At 42.0% G+C, this 26,572-nt stretch overlaps 1 protein-coding gene across 1 annotated transcript in view; it reads right to left on the reverse strand.

The window, feature by feature from the left end:
- The window catches only part of MARCHF3 (membrane associated ring-CH-type finger 3), a 117,906-nt gene that overhangs the window by 18,207 nt on the left and 73,127 nt on the right, over positions 1–26,572 (reverse strand). The window contains exons 2-3 of the mRNA XM_065406534.1: positions 12,778–13,021; positions 9,593–9,797 (exon numbers count right to left, since the gene is read on the reverse strand). Of these exons, the coding sequence (XP_065262606.1) occupies positions 9,593–9,797; positions 12,778–12,965 (393 nt within the window). The 5' untranslated portion in view covers positions 12,966–13,021. The remainder of the gene's footprint in view (positions 1–9,592; positions 9,798–12,777; positions 13,022–26,572) is intronic.

Below are 26,572 nucleotides of genomic sequence, written 5' to 3' on the forward strand. Positions count from 1 at the left end.
ACAATGTGATCACTAAAAATGTCTTCGGTTGGAAATATTTGCAAAGTGTCTGTTTATTTGTGCCTATCTGCCCAGTTAATTACAGCACAAAACCGGACACATTGGTCAATTCTGACATTGGCTCAAGCAGGAGGCAGTTTTAAGAGAAGGGAGAATAAAATATCTATGAAACTGCTTTTTATTTGAAAACTGGACTGGATTATCTGTAGACGAAGTTGATGGAGACTAACCAAGGCAATAGAGCATATTTTCATTGCTGAACTGTGAACAAACCAGGGTTACTTCTCTAAAGGGGAAACAAACTCTATTTGCATTTCTTCTCAATTGTTGAGATTTTTTTTAATTACGTGGGCAGTGTAAGATCTGATGTCCTTTACTCTCAGTTTCATTTCTTTTAATGCCTGAGCCTTGTAAATGACAAATAGTTAACTACACTGCCCAGCTCCAGTTCTGCTATGAGCTTCACATGGGCAGCCCATTGTGCCTGTGTTGAGCTCATTGCAAGCTCTGGACCTTAATGACCTTGTTTTTTTTTTTTTTTAAATAAAGTCACTTTCCTTTTGGAGTATATAAAGGGATAACATGCAGAGCTAGTAGTATCACTCTACATAGCCCTAGTGTGTATACACCTGGAATGATATGCCTGTTTAGGAAGCACATGAGAGAGGAAAAACACAAAGAATGGGAACAAATTTGATACAAGGATCAGTTTACAGGAATCCTGCATGAAGAGAGATTGAGGGAGCTAAATGTATAGAATTTAGAAACTACTTAGAAGGAATGTGATCATAGTCTATCAAATACCATCAACGTAACTATTGATGAAGGAAGGGAATTATTTATGGCCTCCGTAGACAGATGGAGCAATGGCTTGAAGTGAAAGGTTTGTGCTAGAAAAAATACTCTTTACAGTAAGAGCAACTGAGAAGTGCTCTAGCCTACCAAGGGAGCAGGTTGAAGCATCTTGGTCAGCTGCAGAGCCTGACCTTTTGAAATGGAAGTTTTATCATGGACTTCAATGGCAGCCAACCCTATGATTGTATGTAAGTGACTAGGCTCTGCAGCTGCAATGCCACAAGGTATTAGTGTCGTGGCACAGCTTAAAAGCTGACATGCAACTCACTCTGCCAACATACAGCACTATAAATGTCAGGTGTGTTCTATATCCTAGTCCTGGGTTACAAAATCTGTGTTTAGAAGCATTGTAATGATAGGCTAGGGAATACATCAGTGGGTTACTCAACAGCTGCATAAAATCTATGCAGCTTCTTCCAGCCCCAAGAAAACAATATTGTCTTACCTAATTTGCTGCTATAAGCAGCCTTCTTATTCACCACTCTCAGGTCATATTTGAGGTGACAATTGTAGTAAATAAAACGTTTCAAACCATATCTGGGGAAAAATCCCTTTGATTACTTGTTGGAACCACTGTCTTTCGGCATAAGCAAAAATACAGTTCGGATACTGCTATTCCCAGCTAGGAAGACAAAAGTAAGCATGTGGGATAGAATTGCCAAGAATCATGTTTTGTGTTTCAAACTCAGAGCGTGACAGACTAAATGGGATGCATCTAGCTCCACATCTGTGTATGGAGCCAGCTAACAGATGAACACTCTATGTTCTGCAAGTGTGATCTGTAAACTCAGAGCTATAGAAACTAGTGGGGATAGTTGGGTAGAAGTTGGGCAACCCTCAGAGCCAGCAGACAATACAACTGTCACCTTCAGCACTTTTTTTTTTTTTCTAGCAAAAGGAAACATCTGGCCCCATGCGATAGAGCAGTAGCAAACATTGTTTTGGACACTTGAAGTGTCCCATTTGCAATCTAGGTTTTTATTGTAGAATCCTAACATCTAGAGAAAACATATTAACATAATTATTTCAAACGCAAGGAGTTGTGCCTTTGAAAGCCCACTATCTTCCAGCCCAATCCCTAACCCTTAAAGAAAGGCTGCAATCCCTTCTATAGGAGCTGCTTCCTCTATGATTGCCTGGTTGGGACTAAATGCCCCAGTGTGAGTTGTTTCTTACAGGAACATTTCCCAGCATTCATTTCTAGTAGTTCTCTCTCCCAAATTTAAAAGGCCAAGCAGCTGTAGCCTTAAGGGTCCCATTTTGCATCTCCCTCTCTGGTAAGTATTCTGAGCCGTCTCCACACCCAGGTTTTTCCTGTCTCTCATTCATATCCTCACACCCAAGTACTACAAGAGAGCCAAAAAGGGGTTGAGGAAAGTCAGAAGAGAAAAGTTCTGTAACAACAGACTTCTGTAACTAATACGAGAGTTATTTTTTCTGTTGTTCCAAGTTGCCTAAGCCTCTGACTTGTTTAGATTTATCTAGATTACTCCCCATTGAGAGTGACTAGTAAATGGTATACATACAACTTGAAGAGATGTAAAAAAAAAAAGTTAGGACGCTGAAGTGTTTATTACCTTAGCAGTAAATGAAAGCTGTATGTTGAGCTAGATTTCTCTTTATAATACTCCTTATAAATTAAACATGCACCTTAAATTAAGACTACTGAAACTGCAATGCTGCTCGAAAATATGCCTGTCTGCCTTTGGCCCCAAGGGGCCATTCCCACAGGTGGGGATGACTGGGACATAAAATCACCCCTGCCACACCTTTTCCCTCTGTCATCTCTCTATGGCAGAGGAGTCTGACGGGAGGGAAGGTGACAAAGCTGTTACAGTGGTACTGTACCTCTCATTCTTTTTATTCAAGGGGGATTCTGAAGTGTCCAAAGCACCAGGTTTACAGCTGCTTTATACTGCCTGTGTGGATTCAAGAACCAGGCCCCTTGGGTGGAATCCTGGTCCCACTGAAATCAAACGCAAAATTTCAATTGAGTTCACTGAGCCAGGATTTCAACCCGAGTGTCTTATTACTGCACAGTTACTTAGTGCAGGTTAATCAGGGTTAGCTGTTATACCCCTCTTTGCTTCTTAGCACACAGAGTCAATCTCTGTTTAAAGCAAATACATTAGTTGTCCATGATCATTTTTTCTCTTGCCAGTTCTTTCTGTGCTCCCTTTCCATCTCTTTGAAAGGAGTTCAAATAATCTTGCAGCACATCCTTTATTCCCTTTAGAACTATGTAATGAAGTTATCTGCTCTCTTGCCCTAATGCTGTGTTGCCAGATACAGGTTCTCCAACTTTTCAGAATGAATCGAATGCTGCTTGTTGCTGACCATGCATCTGAAACATTTTCCTTTTGGTCTTGAGAGTTATCCTTTTGCTAACTCTGTTAAACAACTCCTGGTGTTCCTCTGTTCCAGTAACTGAATACTAACCTTCTGCTTCATTGAGCAGCAGAGAGAGAAAATGCACAGAAAGAACCCCAAAGGATAAAAAGAGAGCAAGGCTCAAAGCCCTGCACAGAAAGTCAATTCAGATTTCAGCGCAAAGCTTCTAAAAGTTTTTAATTATTATGCAAACTCATCTTAATCCTTTCATGCCCAGAGCTAGTTTTTTCCTATCACAAGCTCCATTGCTAACAATGGGCTGGCAGAGAATAAGAAGTTCACATCTATCCAATATTACTATGCTAATGTTATCTTTACTTGATTCTTTACTAGCCCACACTGTTTACTTATGTTTCATTTTTTTAAATTAACCAATTAATACATATCTAAAGTGCTATTTCAGTTGGGCTGATTTAAAATATGGCAATAACTTCTAATGTCAACAGTCTAAGTGTAGTGTAAATTTAAATTCAAGAGGGAACATAGCAAATAGAACTGTAAATCAGAATACATCATTATCCAAATTTCTGTTGTTAAGATGAGACATACTTTGACTAGCATATTTTCCAGGGCTTTAAAGGCAATGCTACTCAGATCCATATGGTGCACACAAAAGGCTTTTAAATTTCCAATCTCCCCCATGTTTATGCATTAATGTGTCTGCTTTCCTTGCACCCTCCTACTGTATTTGGATGCATTTTCAGTATTTTATCTATTGCTGTTGCCATGGTGGGCATTAAACTGACACAAGAGGAACAAGATGACGTTACATATCCTCAGCGTAACATAGCTGGAGCTTGAATGAGCAGAATCTCGATGCATTATACTTTTTGTTTAAATACAGTTAATAATCTGTTTGAGGTGGCTCCCTGTATTATCTTCTAAACTCAGTCTTTCTTCTAACTAAGGTTTCACTATCATAACATTATACTAGTTTGGTGTAAAGAATGCTAGTTCTTTGAACAGATGTCTGTGCCCAGGGTGCTCCCTTGAATTATTAGCTGTCTCTTGTGCTGATGAAAATACAGCATTGACTATTATGTAGGCAGGAAAAAAGTACATGAAATAAGAGGAAAATCCTACATGGGTCTGATTTAAGTATCAAAAGGTGTTAAGCTAAGTCCCTGGATGTTCTACAGAGCAACAGATAAAAGAGCACAGTCATAGTGTGCTTGTCCAGTGAGCTGTAATTTAAAAAAGGTACAAAGAGGTTTCAGTGTAGCAAGATGAACTCTGCAGTGCTGCTATATAGCGGTACATAAAACATGCTGGGTCTTTGGCACTCTTTAAAAAGTTTTCTATATGATAAAACAAAAGCACCTTAAAAATACTTGTCCATCAGGTGACTTACTGTATATCTCACTAATTTTTATAACTGAAATATGTGAAAACAGGCCCCAGTTTCAATTTGGCTAAAACCTTCACAGCCTGTAGGGAACAAATTCCTTTTAAATTGTTCATACAATTCTTATCAAGCAGCTGGGTCTGTTAAAGGAAAAAGAAATGAGGAAATCGAATCTCTCTCACCATGAAAAATACTGCCATGCCTTTTTGATCCCAAAGGAAGATCAAAACATCATGTGAAGCTTTTCTTCTGAATTTCCATTTTCCAAATCTTATTTCTTAATAACTTATTGCACATTTCAGCTGACCCTATGGCTCTCTTCTAAATGTACTGTTCAACAAGCTAAGAGAGTTAAGCACAGAGCAGGAAATGGGGAGGCAGCACATACGTTAAAACCCCTACTGGGTAGGAAGCCATGTGGCTAGCGCATTCACCTGAGAGGTGGCCAATCCCTGTTCAAATCCCTTTTCTTCCTTAGGAGTAATGGGGACTTGAACCAGAGATCTCCCACATTCTGAGTGAGTACCCTAATCCACTAGGCTAAAGGTTATAAGGGAGGATCTTCTGCCCTGGCTGCTTTGTGTGAACTCTCCTGAGGGGCCTGATCCAATAGGTCTGCTCAGAGGCAGCCAACCAGATTAGGCTCTCACACGTGACTTAGGTGGCCAAACACCTACCTTCCCTAGTTTGTGAATCGCTCTGGGGCTTACGCTGTAAATAAGCACCCAGGCGTTTAGAGTAAGGCAACAGTGCACACGCCCAGAGGCAGGGGTGGATTGGGGGTGGGGCCTGGGGCAGAGCCGGGGGTCGAGTACCCCCCGGCACATAGGAAAGTCGGCGCCTGTGGCACCAAGTGAATTTAGGGACCTATGTGGGTAGGCGGCTGCCAAGCAGGAGTTCTGCAGATCACAGTGGTACCTACAAGCAGGACTCTGGCACCTAAGGATCTTTGAGGATCGCACCCAAAGTAAATTTACTTTTACTTTTGTTCCATTAGATCAGGGGTGGGCAAACTTTTTGGGGTGAGGGCCACATCTGGGTGGAGAAATTGTATGCAGGGCTGGGGCAGGGGGTTGGGGTGCAGGAGGGGTGCGGAGTGGAGGAAGGGGCTCAGGGGAGGGGTGCAGACTGCAGGAGGGGGCTCAGGGCAGGGGGTTGGGGTGCACGGTGCAGGCAGGGGGCTCAGGGCAGGGAGTTGGGGTGCAGGAGGGGTGCGGAGTGGAGGAAGGGGCTCAGGGGAGGGGTGCAGACTGCAGGAGGGGGCTCAGGGCAGGGGGTTGGGGTGCACGGTGCAGGCAGGGGGCTTAGGGCAGGGAGTTGGGGTGCAGGAGGGGTGCACGGTGCAGGCAGGGGGCTTAGGGCAGGGAGTTGGGGGGCGGGGTGCAGGAAGGGTTCGGGCTCTGGGGTGGCAGCGGCACGCACCAGGGCCAGGGCAGGCTCCCTGCGTGCCTGCCCTGTCCCCGGCCCCGCGCCGTTCCAGGAAGTGCTGCGGCCCCTGGAGGAGGGCTCCGCGTGTGCTGCCCTTGCCGCACCTCCAGGTACCTCCCCTGAAGCTCCCATTGGCTGTGGTTCCCCGTTCCCGACCAATGGGAGCTGCGGGGGGCGGTGCCTGGAGGCAAGGGTCCGGAGGCCGCAGGGACGTTGGGCCGGCCGCTGCTGAGAGCGGCGCGGGGCCCGTGGCGCCACGGGGGGCAATCCCACGGGCTGGATCCAAAGCTCTGAGGGGCCGGCCCATGGGCCGTAGTTTGCCCACCCCTGCATTAGATAATGCATTTGTTTGAGATCCCTCCAGTTGGTCACAAATAGGGTGACCAGACGTCCCGATAAAATCGTGACTGTCCCGATTTTTAGGCGTTTGTCCTGCGTCCCGACCGATGTTTGGTTGGGATGCAATTTGTCCCGATATTTCGCACTCCTGTTTTTGTTTTGTGTTGTTTTGTTCTGCCGGCGGGACTCTGCTTTTTTTTTTCCCCCCTTGCTCTGCTTTTTTTTTTTGCTCCGCCGGCAGGACCCCCTCCCTCCCCCACCATGTGTCCCGATATTTTCTTCATCCCATCTGGTCACCCTAGTCACAAAGTACATCAGATCCACACACATCAACTATCACATAATGGATTTCTTCCATGTCCAGAGTAATACTAGAGTTTCAGCATCTTAAATTTGACAGTGTCTGGTATCAGGTGTAGCATGGCTCTTACTTTTCACTGTGAGAAGAAATGTTTTTCAAGGTGAAGCCAATCAATCTTCTGACACACGAGGGAATATTTGGTTTCTTTCTTTTTTTTTTTTTTTTTAAAGAAAAAAATTACTAACAATACTGAAAAAATATAGTGAATCCAATAGCCTGTTCTGATCACATCATTACAAATGCAGAGGAATCTTCTGGTGCTATAATAATAAAGTGCACAGGGGAGTAATATGGTGGAATGAGCAGCCAAACCGCTTGTTGCTCAGTTCACTTTAAACCTACCACCACCCAACTTCTCTAGGGTGTTGAGAGCTTGAGTGGTCTTCAAGTGTGTGAAACTTTCAGCTCAGGCAAGCTAAATAGCTGTTTGTTTTTGTTTAAACCATTTTCCTTCCATGGTTAAGCAGTATAACAGGCAGTGCTCAAATTGGGAGAGAGATGAATAAGGGGGATATAATCCAGGCCCTTTTCTTAGCTTCTTTCTAAGAAAATGGTTTAACATTTCTTCTAGTGGGAAGAAGATTCAGTTTTTCTTTATGGAAAAATCATTAGGTTAGACTAGGTATGTGCACTGTTTTCAAGAAACAATATATTAAACTTTTAAGTTTAGATTATACTCATGATAAAGATATTAATAGAAATAAAGGTAACTTGTGATATTTTCTATTTGGATTTGTCCTTTTGCTCAAAATCCAGATAATATTTCCCCTTTTTATTACTTTGTTCCTTCCAATTTTAATTCATTGGATCTTACACCAAAAAAGTGATTTGAGCTTAAATGAGGATTTAAACTATTTTTAAAAATGGTGCATTCATTATGCTCTTTCCTTCATGTCACTGTTGATCACCCTATAAAAACTTTGGGGAGATGGTAGTTAAGAATCAAGTAAACATTGCATAGTAAAAAGTAAAATGGTAACTAGCAATGTGTACTGTTTTGAAATGTGCTTGGATCTGGTTCTTAGTTCTCTTTTAACTGAGAAACCAAAGACAATTTAAAAAAAAAGTTACTTTTTGTTAAAGAGAGAGAGAGAGGTCACTTCAGCATGGAGGATCAAACAGCTAGCCTCCTCCAGCTCTGAAAGAGTTAGATTTCACTCTCAAGTTGTGCCATCATCATTAACTCTGAAAAATGTCACACTCCATTTGTACAAAGAAAATTTCATGAGCAGTCATTGTGAGGACAAAGTTGAAACAGGCTGGACCCTAAAATCTAGCTGTTTATTTCACACGGTCTCAAGGTCATTCATCTTGTTCCTTAGGAGGCAAATTCACAATGGTAGGGACCTCAAACCACAAACAGATCTATTTTGTTGCACCTTGCTTGATTCAGGATTAGAGTGGGTTGATAAGAAAATGTCACCTTTATTGAGTATAGCCCAATTATGATGATTTTGCTGTTTAGTCACTGTTAGCCTGGGAACATCCAAAATCAGCATTTCTCAAACTGTGAGGCTTGAGTCTTGTTCAGTTGCTCAGACAAGCCACTGGAAAACAGGGGATAGGATTGGGCCAGAGAAAAGGATTTCCTCCCCCTCCCATTATGACTTGACAAAACTATAGCTCCTAGTATTCAATACTGAACATGTACAACCTAGCAGAAGATCTTTGCTTTGCTGAACCCAAGAAAGACTAAAGTGTCCTCATGTTTAAAACTGGTCCAACACAAAGCATCATTGGTAGTCCCTGGAGAAGATCTCCCACTCCCACCCAATTGGGCCAATGTAGTTTTTTCCAACAGATAAATGATGGGATTGGTGGATGCAGAATCTACCTCCTGCTGCTTATGAATTAGATGAAAACAAGAATTTGTTTCCGTTTATATTGTCAGTTTTTCCATGTAAACATACAGTACCAATCCAAAATCAGCCACACATGAAGCACGTTCAGCACTTGATTGAATCTCTGTGTCCCCAACCAACATGAAATAAGATGTTTTTCACTATTCTCATAAAGAACTCAAAGCCTTTGCAGCTTCATTCAAGCAAAAGAAAGGCTGTGAATTTTGGGTGTTGGGAGGTGGGGGCAGAAGTGCAAGAATAACAAAACCTTCATTTTGAAGCAATTCAGTTTTAATTACAAAAGGGATTCAAATTTCACAATACTTTAGAAGTCAAAATAAGGGAGAAGCAAGTTTATCAGTCAAGTCAAACCCATATCTTGACTGCTTTTTAGCACGACGAGACCAGGCAATTTTGTATGTTAATTAAAGCAACTGCAGTAGGCAATAGCCACATTTTAACTGACAAAGGGGAAACGATTGCTGAATATTACTCTGTAGTCTGGTGCACAGGCAAGAAGAAGCAAAAGGGTCATCTGAGAAGTGCTAAAATGTAAAACCTCCAACAAGAACAATTCCTTTCTAGGGGCTTAAAACAGAAGCCAGATTTGTGGGGGGGAGGGAGGAGAGGTGCGTTAATTAATTCCTGACCTATATTCATTATCCCAAGTAACGTTTGTCTAGTATTCCATAGATTTTTTTGTCCGTTGTTTTCTAGATGGCTCTCTACCAGCCTAGCCAAAATGATATACTCTGCATTTTCTACTTGAGGCAGACTGTTCACAAGATGATGTTCGTTTAGATGTTTACAGTGAAGCAAAACCATCAATTTCATTCTTCTCACTCAAGCTGATTGCTTCAAAATGAAGGTTTTGTTATTCCTGCACTGCTGCTGCCCTCACCTCCCAATGCCCAAAATTCACAGCCTTTCTTTTGCTTCAGTGAAGCTGCAAAGGCTTTGTGGTCCTGGTGTAAAACATACATCACTTGCTCATTAAAACTAAGCTTTTGAGGACATGGCTCATTTACTGACCTCTACTAACGGCCTGGGTTTGCGCTCTACTGCAAACCTGAAGTGGCAGAGTTCACAGTAACTGGTATTCGAAGAGGACAGCCAATGCTCCAGGCAGCTGCGATGAATAGTCCCCAGGGTTCCTGTACATTCACATGGAGAGAGCAGGTCTTCCTGACTGCTGCCTTCGTGGCAGATCCTGCACATTGGCCTGTCATTGAAAGGGCTGCCAAACAAGAAAGGGAAGTTGCTGGTCAGTATATTAGGTTGTAAAGCACCTAATTTCTCTCTCTTAGCCCATGTTCCAACATAACAAGATGGGATGTTCACAGCGTGTATTTATTTATACATTAGCATACAGCATGATCCCCAGGCTAAAGATTGAAGGCACCTTTGATATTCTTGTTCAAAAGTGCTCTAGTTCTGGTCTATACAGTGACAAGCTGGAAGGAAGTCCTTAACAGTTGGAGAAGGGAATATACAGAAAATTTACTTACACTGACAAATTTATCATTTCCCACAATGTAGGGAAAGAAATACACCAGGAAACACTTTGGGGTGGGGGGTGCACTACAGGAGAAATCTCTAAGTGCAGCAGAGTATATTTTAACTCTATCCCAAAGTGGATGCCCGTTACAGGGACACTAGTCATGATTAATGCTAAGATTTTTATCATGGATATTTTTAGTAAAAGTCACGGACAGGTCATGGGCAATACAGAAAAATTCACAGAAGCCCCTGACCTGTCCCTGACTTTTACTAAAAATATCCATGATACTATAGGAAGGGACTGGACAGCTGCAGGGTGGCTGGGAGTTCTGGGGCCCCCACCACCCATGGGGGCTCAGAGCTCGAGGGTGTCCCTGCCACCAGTGGCGGAGGGGATCTGCAGGGTCCCCCTACCCTCCTCCCCAGCGGCAGGGAGCGCTGTGGGAATCCCCCAGCCCTCCCACGGCGGCTGGGAGCTGCCGGGTACCCCCGCTGCCCATGGCGGCTGAGAGCTTGGGGGCCCTCTGCCTTAGGCGGCGAGGGTATCTTACAGCTCCCTGCAGCTGCAGGAGGCAGCTGGACCCTGCAGCTCCCAGCTGCCAGGAATGAAGTCACTGAGGTCTTTGGAAATCGTGGAAGTCCGCGACCTCCATGACAAAATCATAGCCTTAGTCATGATCTGTGCCACTGAACTACAGGATAAGATGCGTGCACACACACACACACACACACACACACACACTAATTTAGCCTGAAACAATAACCCTGTGACACAAACTGACCTCCAGGCAGCACCATGCACTGCCAAGTATACGAGCAGAGTCTCCAAGCCAAGTGTGACTGGACACTAAAGAGATCCAGGATGCTCTGGTCTGGTGAAGGCAGCACCACACATCTGGAGCAATTCCTTATGGCCAGCTAAGGAGCACCATTACTGGGTTCTGAAAGGAACAGTGTGATTCTTCTCAGCCAAAAGAAGGATCACTTTTGATGGGGCACAGATGGGGGAGGGGAAGAGCACCTCTCCTTTACAAAAGCCTTAAGGACTCAGTTCTCCCTTCTACAGACACATGTAACTATCAGTAACATGCATGAAAAATAAATAAGAGCGGAATAAATCCCTGAAATGCTAGAACTGTAACATGCTAGAGGGGTAGATTAAGTATCAGCCTTGAAATGCTTGGACTCCCTGGACCCACAATTTAAAATCCCAGCAGGATTAACATAGCCGTTCATCCGGCCAAGGCAGATAAATTGAATAAGTTGCATTTTCATGTGTGTGGATCTTTTGGCTGAGACCTTGAAAACGCCAACTCTGTATCGATGCTTTGGGTTCACAGGGCTTTCTTATAAGAATAGTGCCTTTGTCTCTTTGTCACTGACCCAAATTTCCCCTCCTCATTATTGTGCAATGTGTTACTGCTGCCCACTACCCCTGCTCTGGCTGCTTTTCAATGGTGCCCTGTGTATATGGGGCCAGGTTCTCCTTTCACTACACGAGTGTCAAATCCAGTGAAGTGTAAAGGTGGCCTAAGCGAAGGGACAATCTGGCCCACTGTTTATTAAAAAAACAAAACCCAGTGGTTTTGTTATGACATTACATGCAGATCTGAGCTAGTAAGTTCAGTTTGATAAAAAACTGAAAGGAATAATTGTTTCACTCCAAAAAACCCCCATATTTTTACATGACACCCCAGCAAGTTAATAACATCTGCCTTTAAACAATGCAGGGGGCTTGATTCTGTGCTCTGTTACACTGATGTAAATCCAGAACTACTCTAAAGTATCAGGGAAATGCCCAAAATCTCCTGTGTGAATACTGTCAAACCCTTATGGATTCTCTTAATAAAGTGTTAAGAGAACAAAAAAACCCACCCAGCTTGTGGACTCAAAGTATATGACTTAAATATATATTTTGCCACATAATCTGTCAGTGTGCATCAACAGCATGAAAAGCTGCTATCAATCACATGAGAAATGGCTCCGGCAACAAAGCCTGCATGTGAATCTTCATGAGAGACAGATTCTTTGCCGGCTCAGTGAGTTAGAGCGTGTGACATCGTTTAGGAATGGCAGTCTGAACAAAATGTGTTATGGCAGTATTAGCAACAGCACGTGAGGAGGGAGGGAGAGGAACACTGTATGCAATATTCTGTACCTTAATAGTGACAGTGCGTGTTTGAGATGAAACCCATGTATGAAGCATCATTGGAATGAGTGTTCTCATCAGTAAGTAATGAGTAGCATTCACAAGTTGTCAGGAGTAACATTCTGAAGTTTCTTTTTACAAATCAGGAGAAATTATTGAAACTTATTCACTTGACCATCTGCATCTTCGGACAGCACTGCCACATTTTTTTGCATGAAGGTATAATGAGAGTTTAATTATAAAAGGTGAGATGGTGATGATGATAAAATTATAGTGATGTTTAATTATCACAGTAGTAAATCTTACACGAGCAGCAACACATCTATCTTCTTCTTCTTCTGTGTGTGACTTAAAATAGAAAAGTAAACATGATGGATTTTAGCTTCTTACTTAATTGTCATAGAAACAGGTATGACTGAGCCTGTATATGTGTTTGGCTTTTTTATATAGATTTCTTGTCTGACACAGACTTGAATACTGTAATTCTAGCCCCTTTCTACACTTCCGAGCTAAAACAGTTTAATGATCAATTACATGGTTGTTTGTTTTTTATTTGGTACTACTGTACCTCTGTGTGGCAAGAGTCCTTACTACTGTTGACAGAAGCTGCCCGTCCTTGGCTGAAACTTGCATGACATACTGCGGCTGTCCATTCACAAGACTGCTACAATCCTCCACCGTCTTTACTAGGGGAGCAGCTGAGCTGGTGCAGTCTGGTAAGACTTCAGGCAGGTGACTGCAGCGGCTGGTTGTCATGGTAATAGACAGCAATTACTTTGCTAATGGTTTTCACATTCATACAGGATTTCCATCTAGGAACAGATCAGAAAACAATTTATTAAAGCAGGGCTGTTAACAGTGAATGCAAAATTACAGGCAACCAACATCCCATTAGTTAAAATGAAATAGGGTTGGAGTAGCACCTTATCTTCTTACAAATTTTACACACACACACAAGAACCCGTGGCATTTAATAACAATGCAGCAGGCACATCTGTGTGTGTAACTGTCGTATTGATCTCTATGAAATGAGAGAGTTTTTTTTTTTAAGAAAAAAATAACCCCAAACCTATCTACCTCTTGGTATTGAAAGAAAGCTTAAAATATTACTTATAGTTGAAAAATAACTTGTGCAATGTGCATATCTAGGAATCAGCTGCACGTACAGGGTTTCCTTTGTTTTTCTCTGTTGATTTTTAAAGTGATGGTGGTGATAAATGAAAAGATTGGAACCTTTTGTCTGTCTGTCTCTTTTGCCTGTGTTGCAAATGAATGTATTAGGTTCATTTTAACTTGACACTTGCCTCTGACCACAAACTGACAAGGTTACATCTTGAAAGAGAAAGTAGTTGATAATCTACTCTGTGAAATCCCTCTGTGAAAATAATCCATTATTGCTAAGCGCATTACTTCACCAACACAGCAGAATAGAGACACAACAAATACCAAGCATTTGTAACACAAACCCACTTAATGATAGTCTGCATGCCGTAATAATTCATGCCACAAGGAGAGGTAAAAATCATAGCATGCATATGGCTCTCTCATACGTTTGGCTCATTTTCCCATCACTTAGAATATATTTTATATGCTGTCCTGGATAGTGGTAATTGCAAAGCAAAGGTTACACTAGCAATAAGGGAAGAAGACAGAGCCTTTGGACACACATTCTTTGCAGCTTCACATAATGATGGTCATTATGTCCAGGTATGATTTTTAAGGCAAGGCAGTGTGAGTCAATGTATAGCACGTGGAGCACTGTGCCTGGAAACTTGGGCCCTGATCCTTTTTGGGAGTTAGGTGCTTAAATACCTCTTGAGGCTCTGGGCTTAACTTCTCTAGACCTTAGTTTCTCCATCTATAAAATGTGAATGATCCCCATCTTCCTTTGTAATATGCCTTGAGATCCATGGATGTAAAATACCACTTTAAGTGCTATGAATGATTATTATTCTTTGTGCAAATTGGAGCCAGACCTATATTGTGCCTAAGTGTTTCTGTCTGTGCACAACATTTAGTCCATTTAAAAACCCAAAATTTAATTCATGTTTCAGCCATCATCATTTGTATAGTATTGCATGCTAGGAATCAAACCGTGCATTTAAATATTAATCATTACTTCTTTTAAGAGCCCTTTAGAAAGGTGTGTTTAAAGAATGAATTAATGTAACTGGATCTCATTGGATTTGAACAGACACTGGCATGTCACTGCTGAATTTTTGAAGTTTCCTGACTGGACCTCTTTGGCAGTAAGACTTTGGGAGATGCGAGGATGTGATGGTGATGCCATGTCATTTGTACAATGCAAGCTTCAGAATGGATGCAGGCCTTCTTAGACAGGTTTCTAAGAATAGGAAAGAATGCCTGGGAACCTGTGTGTTTTAATGGGATCATTTTCAGCTACTTTTCAAACTCTATACCCCAGAGAGAAGTGGATGCTGATGAGCCAGCTTACAGTAGTTTCAATGTTCAGAGAACAGGGAAAAGAAAGAAATCACATTCTGACCCTCATTTACAATGAAAATGAAGCAAATGACTAATTTCAAAACCATTAGCACATAAAAGTTGAAGACTTCTTATGAGAATAGGACCCACCGGATTTCCAAGGAGAGTGTGCAGGGACATGATTACCAGTAACACTTTTGTTTTAAAATACATGCTGAGACTGTTCAACAAGAATATGCAGCAGCAGAGTAGCTGCTTCATTAAACTTAAATAGCCTAGACAGTACTGTGCTTACAGACCCATGCTAGAGAATTATATATTTCCTTTCTGGTTGCATCACTGACCTCATTATGTACAACAGCAAATTGATTGTTCCATATAAAGTGACCATCCAAGCCTTTACAAACACATTCATCAGCCATTTGATAAGTTTTTTAAGAGCATTTTCTGAAACACCAGATGATGCAACTAACTGCAGACTATTAAAGCCCACAGAACTCTTCTTTGTAGCCATCTCCCATCTGGGATGTTAATTCAAATCCTTGTGCACAGCACTGCCTTGACAGTCCAGGCTAGTGGAGCAACCCTGCCCTATTCTTTGTCTAACTTAATAATTTTCACTTCTCTAATGGAAAAAAACATTTTAACAAAATCGATAATGATATTAATTCAGGCCTTGAGAATAACTTTTTTTTCAATTTTTTTTTTCAATTCTAGCATAGATCTAAAATGTAATTAACTTGATTCCAAACACGATACCCCTGGGAATGTATTTCATGCAAACTGCATCCCACAGTATATGCTTGGAATTAATACAATTACAGGCTTAAATAATAAGCACATATTGTACTCTGAGGTGAAGACCAAGATTAATTGTCCTGAGAGGTACATACTGACTAAGGCAAAGCTGAAGTCGATGTTGATTCTGAAGAACAATAAATCTTTATAGCCAATAAAACCCCAAATTCATTCGGAATGTTTTCCATCCAAAATATGTGGAAATCTCTCCATTGTGGCTACAAATATCTTAGCAGAAGGGGAGAGATTAAGAGCAAAGGCAAGGAAGAAAATGTGTCTTTCCATCTGGCATTTAATGAGAGATATAATACTGAGGAGGTAGGAGGACTATTTCAAATGCCAGGAGTTGCAGAGAAAGGCAGCGCTAATACAAAGTGACAAGACCATATGAAAAGATCGAGATGAACAGAAAAGGTACTAGTGAGATAAACTTGCCCCAAACTTTGAAATTGGAAACCTCAGGAGGGCAGTCCTAGACTCGATCCTGTTTCTAATGAGAGCTGGCATTGAGTATGTGGTAACAAGTGTATACTTACTGACACACTTGAGAAAATGTTTATAATCTGTCATTTCCTCTCTCTGCCTTGATTACTGCAACCTCCTCGTCTGGACTCCGATTCCCACCTTGCCCTTCTCCTATCTAACCAAAATTTTATTGAGAAAATTATCTTCCCATTGTACTGTTCAAACCATGAATCTCCCTATTCTCCTAGTGCCCAGTGACTACCATGTGCCTGCTGAATGATAGTAGTACTTTGCACTTACATGTAACATTTTTTTCTGAGAAATTTGAAGCACCTTGCAACAAATAATGTAGTACATCTCAATACACCCCTGTGAGGCAGAGAAGTAGAGAGTGGAACTGAGGCCCAAAAAGTGTTTAAGTAAATTGCACAAGGTTATTCTGGAAGTCTGTGGCAGAGCCAGGACCATATTTCCTGAATCCTAGTCTTCTGCTTTAGCCATAAGGCCATATCCTTCTCCCCATAATGACTTATTGAAAATTACAAGATGCTATTCCAGCAAAGGTCAGCCCTAGCTTATACACACTCTCTTCCTTCCTGATCTGCTTGCTCCCACCCATTGTGGTACAATACAGCTCACTGGTGGTATTATTTCTCCCCCACCCCCTTTGTTTTAAATTATTATTCCAAGCCCCTTTCTGTGGGCTTTTCAAACACAAAAGCAGACAATATACAGATCAGGAAGCCTGTCTCTCTTTCTCTTCCCCCCCTCCCCCCACCCCCAACGAAGGGGCAAAAGTGCCACCAAATGTTGGCAATCCACAGTATGAAATGAAATTATAGGCCTTTGTTTCTTGGCTACACCAACAGCTGAGTATTCCTAACAACAAACAGTCACTTAAATAGCTTTTCTTTATAGAAGGATTTTCCTCCTGTAAGAGACTTGTAACTCTGGGATTAAGAGAAACTACAGGACTCCAGAAATACCTGTATGCAAGGCACTCGGACTCTTATTAAGTTATATTCAAACATATGGAGATGTCAAAAACCAGCCTCAAAAGCCAGGGAAGGAATTTCAACAGCTCACCTGAATTTACAATGGGCACATACATTGAATCCTCAGTGCACTTTTGACTATTGTGCATAAATTGAATTCATTTCTTAAACTCATAAAGCACCATCATGCTGATGAATTCAATTACAATAGTGGATTTTCAGTTTTAGTCACGAGGGAATCTCTTCAGAGCTTCAGTAGAAACCCTGAGTGGTTTGGAATGGATTCACATGAGACAAAAAAGCTCTTATACTGTAAGGCAGTAGGAGGCAAAAGTTATACAAATATTGAAGTGGAGCTCTTGTGTAAACTGCCCATTTGTGCTTCTTCAGCACCCTTATTAAAAACAGCACATAATGCATCTGTTGTATTCATATGCTTGGAAACCCATTCTCTTTTCCCATTCTACATTCCCAGGAGCCTCTGATTCGTTTCAAGAAATGCAACTCAAACTTATATCAATCAGCTTTGGGACTTTAGAACCAAGGGGGGAGGGGGGGGGGGAAACACACACTAACTTGTTAGCAGGAGAAGGTTTCCCTAATGAGTGTTATAGTCATGGAAAAACAAAAACCAAATCTGTGGGGACGCTTTGGTTCCTATTAATTTATTTTTACATTCCTTAAGAAAATTTATCTGTCTCTCCAGAATCTTTCCCCCCAGTTTAACATAACTTAAAACAGTGAGCAACAGGTAATCATTAAGCATCAAGGAGAAATGTCAAGCTAGTGATGTTCAAGGCCAAACGGGAAACCAAGGCACATATTGCTCTTACCAATCCTTACATGACTTGATAAGGTCATGTTTTCTAAGGACCTCAGTGGAGCCCCTCAATTTGCCTGGCAAATTTTGCTGGTGAAGATGAATCCATTTTGCCCAGAAGTCTTTATGAAAATATGGCACACAAAAAACAAGAAGTTTGTGTTCATATGCTTTTGCTATTATTAAAAACTGCAGATTTTTATTTCAGGGCAGTTTAATGTTTTTTTTAATATATATGACTGTGTATTGCAGAACAGGAGTACTTAACTATGTCAATGTCATTCTGAAAAATATCATTTGGGGACTGCCAGAAGGTGGGCTTGTCCTTTTAAGGGAGTTGAGCTCAGCCCTACCTGTGCTAGTTAACTTCCTCCTCAGGCAATGGGTACTTAGGTTTCCAATAAGAAAGTGGAAGCCTGCTCATCTCACTGAGAAGGGAGATGGAAGACTCTCTTGCAGAAAGGTCAGGTGGGTGATACAAAGGGCAGAGGGAGGCTGACTCTCTGTAGTGAGCTTGAAAAGCGGGGCTGGGAGACCCTGAGCCTTGACTCAAGGGTAATTGGGAAGCCCTGGGAAAGGGTACTGCTGTAGGCAGTGTTGAAAGGAATTGATGCTTGCAGTTGCTTAGAGGGTTGAGGCTGGGACTTCAGTGAGGGAGGAAGAAAGAACCCCTTTGATGACTTTGTGCCACCAGGGAAAGTGAACTGCTGAACTCAGGAAGGAGCTAGAACAGTAACCCAGGAGGGAGCTAGAATAGGAACTACTACCCAGAGAGGGTGAAGATGTTAGGTAGCCCTGGGAGGATGCAGCCTAAGCAAACTGTGGAAGATCTCTGTAGTCCCAGGACCGCTGGGAGATGGCTTTGTTTCCATTAAACTTGTTCTATTAATTCTTGAAAGGGTGGATTTGTGTGATATATCTGGAGGGCTTAGTCATGTCACTGATCCAGCAGTGCTGGGAGCTGGAGGACCACTGTGGGGAGACAGTAAGTTTACCAGAGTGGGGAGATTAAGGTAGATACCTTACCTTCCTTGGCTTCTGGGAAGGCAATATTGCCACATATGGTGGGCTCCACATCTCAGATTAGAGACTAGCATAAACCCTGAAGCATGAGGTTTAATATTCTTTCCAAAAATTCTTATAACTGATAACTCTGGATAGTCTTTTCATATAAATGTTCAATCCTCTTGCATGTTGTTGGCCCCAGTGGCTTCCTGGGGCAATGAGATCCACAGTCTAATTATAAACTGTGTGGGGGAAAGTGTGATGTTGTGCAGTCTATATGGTTTTATAAAAACTTGATAATAAGTCAATATAATGTAACTGGGATAGTTTTAGAGAAAATATGGTAATAAGTGAATATAACGTAACTGGGATATGCTTCATGCAAAAGGTCTCTTGTAAGGTATCATTACAAAGCTTATAATCTACTGAGTATGATCATCTGATTTGTATAAATGTACCAGTCTTGTATCTAAAACTAGAAAACTCTGAGGGCCTATTGTAATTATGTAAAGTGTGGGCCATTAATGATGGTTTGGAATCTTGATGACTCCCATTAACCAGGACCATTGTCTGCAGATGGTTGTGTTTACCTGTTAGTCTTCCTGTATATGTGTGTGCTGGCAAGTGGGCAATGAAGTCTTGCAGTGACATGTGATCATGTCACCTGAACTGGAATCCATCTTTAACCTGGTGCTTTTCCAGTGAGGGGGGGGGTGGAAACCCAGAGGGACAAAGGGTTCCCGCCTTATGCAAAAGATATATAAAGGGGTGGAAGAGAACAGAGAGAGAGAGGAGCCATCATGAAGAATCCCCTAGCTACCACCTGAGCTGCAACAAGAGCTGTACCAGGGGAAAGAATTGTGCCCAGGCCTGGAAGATGTCCAGTCTGAGAAAAAGCTTACTGAAGCATCTCTGAGGGTGAGATTATCTGTATTCAGTTTGATTAGGCATAGATTTGCGCATTTTATTTTATTTTGCTTGTGACTTACTTTGTTCTGTCTGTTACTACTTGGAACCACTTAAATCCTACTGTCTGTATTTAATAAAATCACTTTTTATTTAGTAATTTACTCAGAGTATGTATTAATACCTGGGGAAGCAAACAACTGTGCATATCTCTCTATCAGTGTTATCGAGGGCGAACAATTTATGAGTTTGCCCTGCATAAGCTTTATGCAGGGTAAAATGGATTTATTTGGGTTTAGACCCCATTGGGAGTTAGGCATCTGAGTGCTAAAGACAAGCACACTTCTGTGAGCTGTTTTCAGGTAAACTTGCAGCTTTGGGGCAAGTGATTCAGACCCTGGGTCTGTGTTGGAGCAGACGGGAGTGTCTGGCTCAGCAAGACAGGGTGCTGGAGTCCTGAGCTGGCAGGGAAAACAGGAGCAGGGGTAGTCTTTGCACATCGGGTGGCAGCTCCCAAGGGGGTTTCTGTGATCCAACCCGTCACAGAAAGTATTTCCTTTTATTGGCTTTGGATTTCCTATCCTATTTTCATTGAAGATTCCCCTGCTCTTGGGTAAACACAGAGAGCAGAAGTTCCTACTATACCTTCTACCATTCATTATCTTCTCCTAATTCCTCTCCTCCCTTACTTATCTTCGTTCTAAGGTAGAATCTTAATGTTTTCAATCTCTTCATATGATTTTTTCCACACGCCACAACCTTCTCTGACCCTTTTTGAGATTGGTATTGCACACAAGTATCAGGGGGTAGCCGTGTCAGTCTGTATCCACAAAAACAACAAGGAGTCCGGTGGCACCTTAAAGACTAACAGATTTATTTAGGCATAAACTTTGGTGGGTAAAAAACCCACTTCTTCAGATGCATGGACCAATGCATCTGAAGAAGTGGGTTTTTTACCCATGAAAGTTTATGCCCAAATAAATCTGTTAGTCTTTAAGGTGCTACCAGACTCCTTGTTGGTATTGCACACAGTATTTCAGATGAGGCCCACTCCACTGATCTTCTATATCTTTAAAACATAATCCCAACTATACATATAAAATGATGGGGATCTAAATTACCTGTTACCACTCAAGAAAGATCTTGGAGTCATTGTGGATAGTTCTCTGAAAACATCCACTCAATGTGCAGCGGCAGTCAAAAAAGCGAACAGAATGCTGGGAACCATTAAGAAAGGGATAGATAAGACAGGAAAATATCATGTTGCCTCTATATAAATCCATGGTGCACCCACATCTTGAATACTGCATGCAGATGTGGTCGCCCCATCTCAAAAAAGATATATTGGAATTGGAAAGGGTTCAAAAAAGGGCAACAAAAATTATTAGGGATATGGAACAGCTTCCATATGAGGAGAGATTAATAAGACTGGGACTTTTCAGCTTGGAAAAGAGACGAATAAGGGGGGGAATATAATTGAGGTCTATAAAATCAAGACTAGTGTAGAGAAAGTAAATAAGGAAGTGTTATTTACTCTCTCATAATACAAGAATTAGGGATCACCAAATGAAATTAACAGGCAGCAGGTTCAGAACAAACAAAAGGAAGTATTTCTTCACACAATGCACAGTCACCCCGTGGAACGCTTTGCCAGAGGATGTTGTGAAGGCCAAGACTATAAGAGGGTTCAAAAAAGAGCTAGATAGGTCCATCAATGGCTATTAGCCAGGATAGGCAGGGATGGTGTCCCTAGCCTCTGTTTGACAGAATTTGGAAATGAGCGACAGGGGATGGATCACTTGATGATTCCCTGTTCTGTTCATTCCCTCTGGGGCACCTGGCATTGGCCACTGTCAGAAGACAGGATACCGGGCTAGATGGACCTTTGGTCTGACCCAGTATGGCCATTCTTATGTTCTTATTATAGTATTTTCTGTATTATTCACCATCCCAGCCCACAGGCACAGGTGGGGCTGAGCACAACTCCCTTAAAGCGCCAGGCCATTCTGTGACTTTTTTCTAACTCTCCTACAGCTCTGGGCAAGTTTGACCCTAGCTGCAGTTTGAGTGCAGCATTTGCCTTCCCTGACAGTTCTCAGAACCGGAATTCTCTGGTTGCTACCTTTCACTTATCACCTTTCCCCTTCCTTGGACATCCAGATGGCTCTGATATGCAGTGGGAGACTAAGATGATCATGTGTTTAAAACACAGGCACAGGAGTCAGGAGGCCTGGATTCTGTTGTGTGACCCTGGACAAATGACTTAACCTCTCTGCCCCTATTTTCACTTAAAACACAAAATAGGGACCAGGATTCTTAGCCACCTTTATATTGTTAAAGTTGCAAAGTCAAGTACTCACTGGCACACAGGGGCTGAATTAACTGACCTGTGGCATTTCTGAATGTTCTCTCAACATAGTTTCTGTATGTATTTCCCCAGGTTTTTTTGTAAAAATCAAAACTGAACTGCCCCAGAAATTCTGTCATGTGGAATCATAGTGAAACTCGCATGGCTCCAACCCTGCTGATGAACCTTTAGATCCACTGCACAGACTTCTGCCACTTGAGCTAATGGAGTAAGTGATGGCAGAGGCAGTATGTTGTCATCCTATATGTGATAGACCAGCTCTATAGGGGGATGAGACACTTTTTGCCACTGGGTTTCACAGATATCTGCTGACAGAAGAGGAACTGTGAAACTCAGGAATCCTGGGTCTATTCCAGGCTCCTGAACAGAGTGGTCCGTAGTAGTCAAAGACCCTTCTTCCCCTGTCCCCTCCACTCTCTGTCTATCCTATTGCTGTCTAACCCACTCCAGCTCCTCATCTGATTTCAACTGCCCCGCACTACCGCTCTGGATTCCTTGGCCCAGTTTCCTGGTCCTATCTCACTCTTCCCCCTCCCTCTCCCCCCCACCCCCATCCCTCAGATGGATGTTCCAGACTGGCAAAATTATAAGGCTTCCCAACATTTCAACACTTCCCATTCTAAATTTTCGGTTGCTTAACTATAGGCTAGCTCTGCCTACAACAAAGCATATTCAGAACCTCTGATTAAAGGGATTATAAGTGGAGCAACCTCCATCGTAGCTAGTCACCAAAGATTGAACCTGAGCCATCCAGACTTAAAAGCATGAGCTTCTACTACTTGAGTTCAAGATATAACTCCCTTAGCTGGTAGCTATACAGTTATCCTCTAAAAATCCACCAGAGGAGGGCACAAAACACAGGTTGGACAGAGAATTACAAAAGTGCCAAATATTATTATTAGACCTGCAATTCTTTTCACAATGAACATCAGTGGGGGATCAACTGGGAGTTTAAGAATATTTGGAAAACAATTTTAGAATAACATTCAGTGCTGTGGTTTAAAAGAAAAAAAACCTGTTAAAACTCATAACTTAGCAGCATTCAGTGTTGGGGAAAAAAACAACTTATAGGAGCTATGGGATACAAGTTGAGAATGTGGAAACAGGAAGATGTTCTGCTTAGTTACCACTTGGGCAAGGCATGCTATGTAATACTTGCAAGATTTCACTGTAATGTTTTACAATATATAGCAGCGCAATGCTGATTCCATTGATATTGTTGAGCAATTCACGCTGATTTTATTTCAGCCCACATCTTACTAGTTTTGAATACTGTAGATCACAATTTTCAGCTCAGTTGGTCTGAACATGCAGAGCCTTAAAATTGCTATGCTCTAAACTGTATATTAACTACAATTTTATAAACCTGCATGTCCGAGAACTGCATGCCACTACTACTAGACAGTGGCACAAGGCAATTCAGTGTGAATCACAGAAATGTAGGACTGGAAGAGGCATCAACAGGTCATCTAGTCCAACCCCTGCACTGAGGCAGAACTGAGTAATAACAACTAGACCATCCTTGACAGGTGTTTGTCTAACCTCTTAAAAAACTCCAATGACTGTTATTCCATAACCTCTCTAGGTAATTTGTCCAGTGCTTAACTACCCTTACAGTTAGGAAGTTTTTCCTAATGTCTAACCTAAATCTCCCTTGGTACAATTTAAGCCCATTGCTTCTCATCCTTTTCCTCAGTGGTTAAAGAGAACAATTTATAAACAAGCTTCTCTTTATAAACAACCTTTTTATATACTTGAAAACTTATCTTTTCGTCCCCCATTCTCCCCCCCCCCCAACATCTTCTCTTCAGACTAAACAAACCCATTTTTTTCAATCTTTCCTCATAGGTCATATTTTCTAGGTCTTTGATCATTTTTGTTGTTCTTCTCTGGATTTTCTTCAATTTGTCCATATCTTTTTCCAAGAACTGGACACCTCATTTCAGTTGCAGCCTTATCAGTGCTGAGTAGAGTGAAGAATTATGTCTCATGTCTTGCTTTAACACTCCTCCTAATACATCCCAGAATGACGTTTGCTTTTTTGCAAAAGTATTACATTGACTCCTAGTTTGTGATCCACTATAACCCGACATCCTTTTCTGCAGTATTCCTTCCTAGGCAGTCATTTCCCATTTTCTATTTGTGCAACTGATTGTTCCTTCCTAAGTGTAGTACTTTGCATTTGTCCTTATTGAATTTCATCCTATTTTGTTTCAAATCATTTCTCCAGTTTGTCAAGATCACTTTGAATTCTAATCCTGTCCTCCAAAGCGCTTGGAATCCCTCACAGCTTGGTATTGTTCACAAACTTTATTAATGTAGTTTCTATGCCATTATCCAAATAATTTATGAAGATAATGAATAGAACCAGACTAAGGACAGATCCCTGAATGTTCCTTTATTCGTTGTATGTTTTCAAAATGTCTGCCCATCCATAAATCAACGCTCCTATTTGGATGCCCTGAATTTCAAACCATTTTCAATTAGAGGATGTGACTACTTTTTTTTCCCCTTGGCATAGTAGAACTGTATAAATAGCAATGTTCCAATTGATTAAATATGAATGTATGTATAAATCAAGTATAAATAAAGTTTTCACCAGTGAAAAAAGTTCATGACGTTTGCCAAATGAATAAATACTTAAACTAGCCAAACTTTGGGCCACATTTACAAAGGCAGTTAGGCTTGTATGTCCAATACTTTGGCCCCACTGACATTTTTAAAACCATAGCTCAGCTGTTACCTAATCCAGTAAGTACCTAAGTCTCCTTTGCACTTAATTTTCCACCAATGGGCATGCATAACGACACTTCGCAGCTAACCAGCAGCTTGGAGCCCTTGCGCAGGCCAAAGCCGTGGAGCTGCCACAGTAAGCTTCTCAAACCGTATTTCCCCTGCCCATCTCATCAGTGGGGCCTGATCCTGTGGGCATGCTTTGAGAGTGCCCATAGCATCAGCAGATCCTGCACAGAAGACAGCCAGTGGGCTAGCGTGTGTGTCCAGAATACCCAATAGCCCTGTGGTTAGGGCACTCTGCTGGTGAATGAGACTCAAATCTGAATCCCCACTTTGCCTGATCTGGAGCAGGATCTTGAAGCCAGGTCTCCCACAACCCAGATGAATGCCCTAGACACTAGGTTGTAGCCTCTCTCTCTCTGGCCCAGTGAATATTTAATGGTTCATACAACAGCAACAACAAGGAAGATTGGGAACTCTCCCACACCACTTCAGAATAGCCCATAGCTAGACCTGGGCTCAAGTCCCGAAGAGAAGGGATTTGAATCTTGGTCTCCCACATCCCAGGCAAGTGCCCTAACCACTGAGCTATTGGGTATTCTGGGGTGGGTTGGTCTATTTCTCCAGTTTTTCAGGAGAAATGTGCCTAAAGGCAGCTCAGCCCTAATGCCAGGAGAGGTTTCATGGCTGAGAACCCTTAACAGAGAGAGGGGCCTATCAGTCTAGTGTCTAAGGTTCAGATCACTGGCAATTAGGCATCTAAGTACCTTAGAATCTGGACCCAAACTGTTTGCATTTGGCCACCTGGCTAGCTTAGGTGGATGCCTGCTCAATTTGCTCACTTCTGAGTATCCCTTTCATAGATGCCCAACTCTTTGTGTATAATGCAGGTAGCCTGAGCTGGCTAACTCGGAGCTGAGAATTCCACTATACAGCTAGGGCACATACGTATGTTTACGAATCTGGCCCTTTAGTTTTATTCATAAGTCTTCCATTAACAGAAATAAATAATGTAAAGCTGACCTGAAAAAGCGGGGAGAAAACAGAGGTTATGTCTTTCTTTCTTTAGATGTATAAAGAAGGGGTGCTATGTTTTTGTTAGTCCTCTTAGCACTAGAAAGTCAGGACATGTCGGTCTTGTTTTTCTCAGAAGATTTTCTGGAACACTGGACAAATAGGAGGAGGAAACCATGACTCAGCACTCAGCACATCCTCTGTTCTGACCAGATTTTCCCAGGCCAGTCCAAATACTTCCTGAGCTGTGCCAGCTGTCTCCAGGCTCCTTTTTGGAGCAGGGGATTGCAGATACCTTGTGTCACTGCAATGTCTCTTCGAGTGAATGGACTTTCTAGTGCCTGGGTTTCTGCCAGCAGAAGCTGGTGGAACACAAGAGTGAATAAAGTCCCAGGAGTCTATCACTTAATCACAATCTAGAAAAACAAAGTAATATGTGCTTCCAGTTACACTCTGCAAGTTCCTGACAGTATGTTGTTGTTGTAACCCAAATCTTCAAAGAGGCTACTTAAATTGCACCTGCCTATTGCACACATAATATGCGATTCTGCTCCACTAAAGTCAATAGGAATATTTTTATTTGTATACCCAACACATACTTGTAAATTTAAGGCCAATAGACTCGCAACTAGCTGGCTGACACCTGCAAATTTTACAGCTTTGGGTCTAGATGCATTTTGAAAAAGTGGCCTGACTCCTAGGGCTGATCTACACTACAAAATTAGATTGACCCAGCTACATCACTCAGTGGTATGAAAAAATCCACACTCCCAAGTGATGTAGTTAAGCTGATCTTAGTCCCTGTGCAGAC

This window comes from Emys orbicularis, chromosome 6, assembly GCF_028017835.1.
Source record: "Emys orbicularis isolate rEmyOrb1 chromosome 6, rEmyOrb1.hap1, whole genome shotgun sequence".
Lineage (NCBI taxonomy): Eukaryota > Metazoa > Chordata > Testudines > Emydidae > Emys > Emys orbicularis.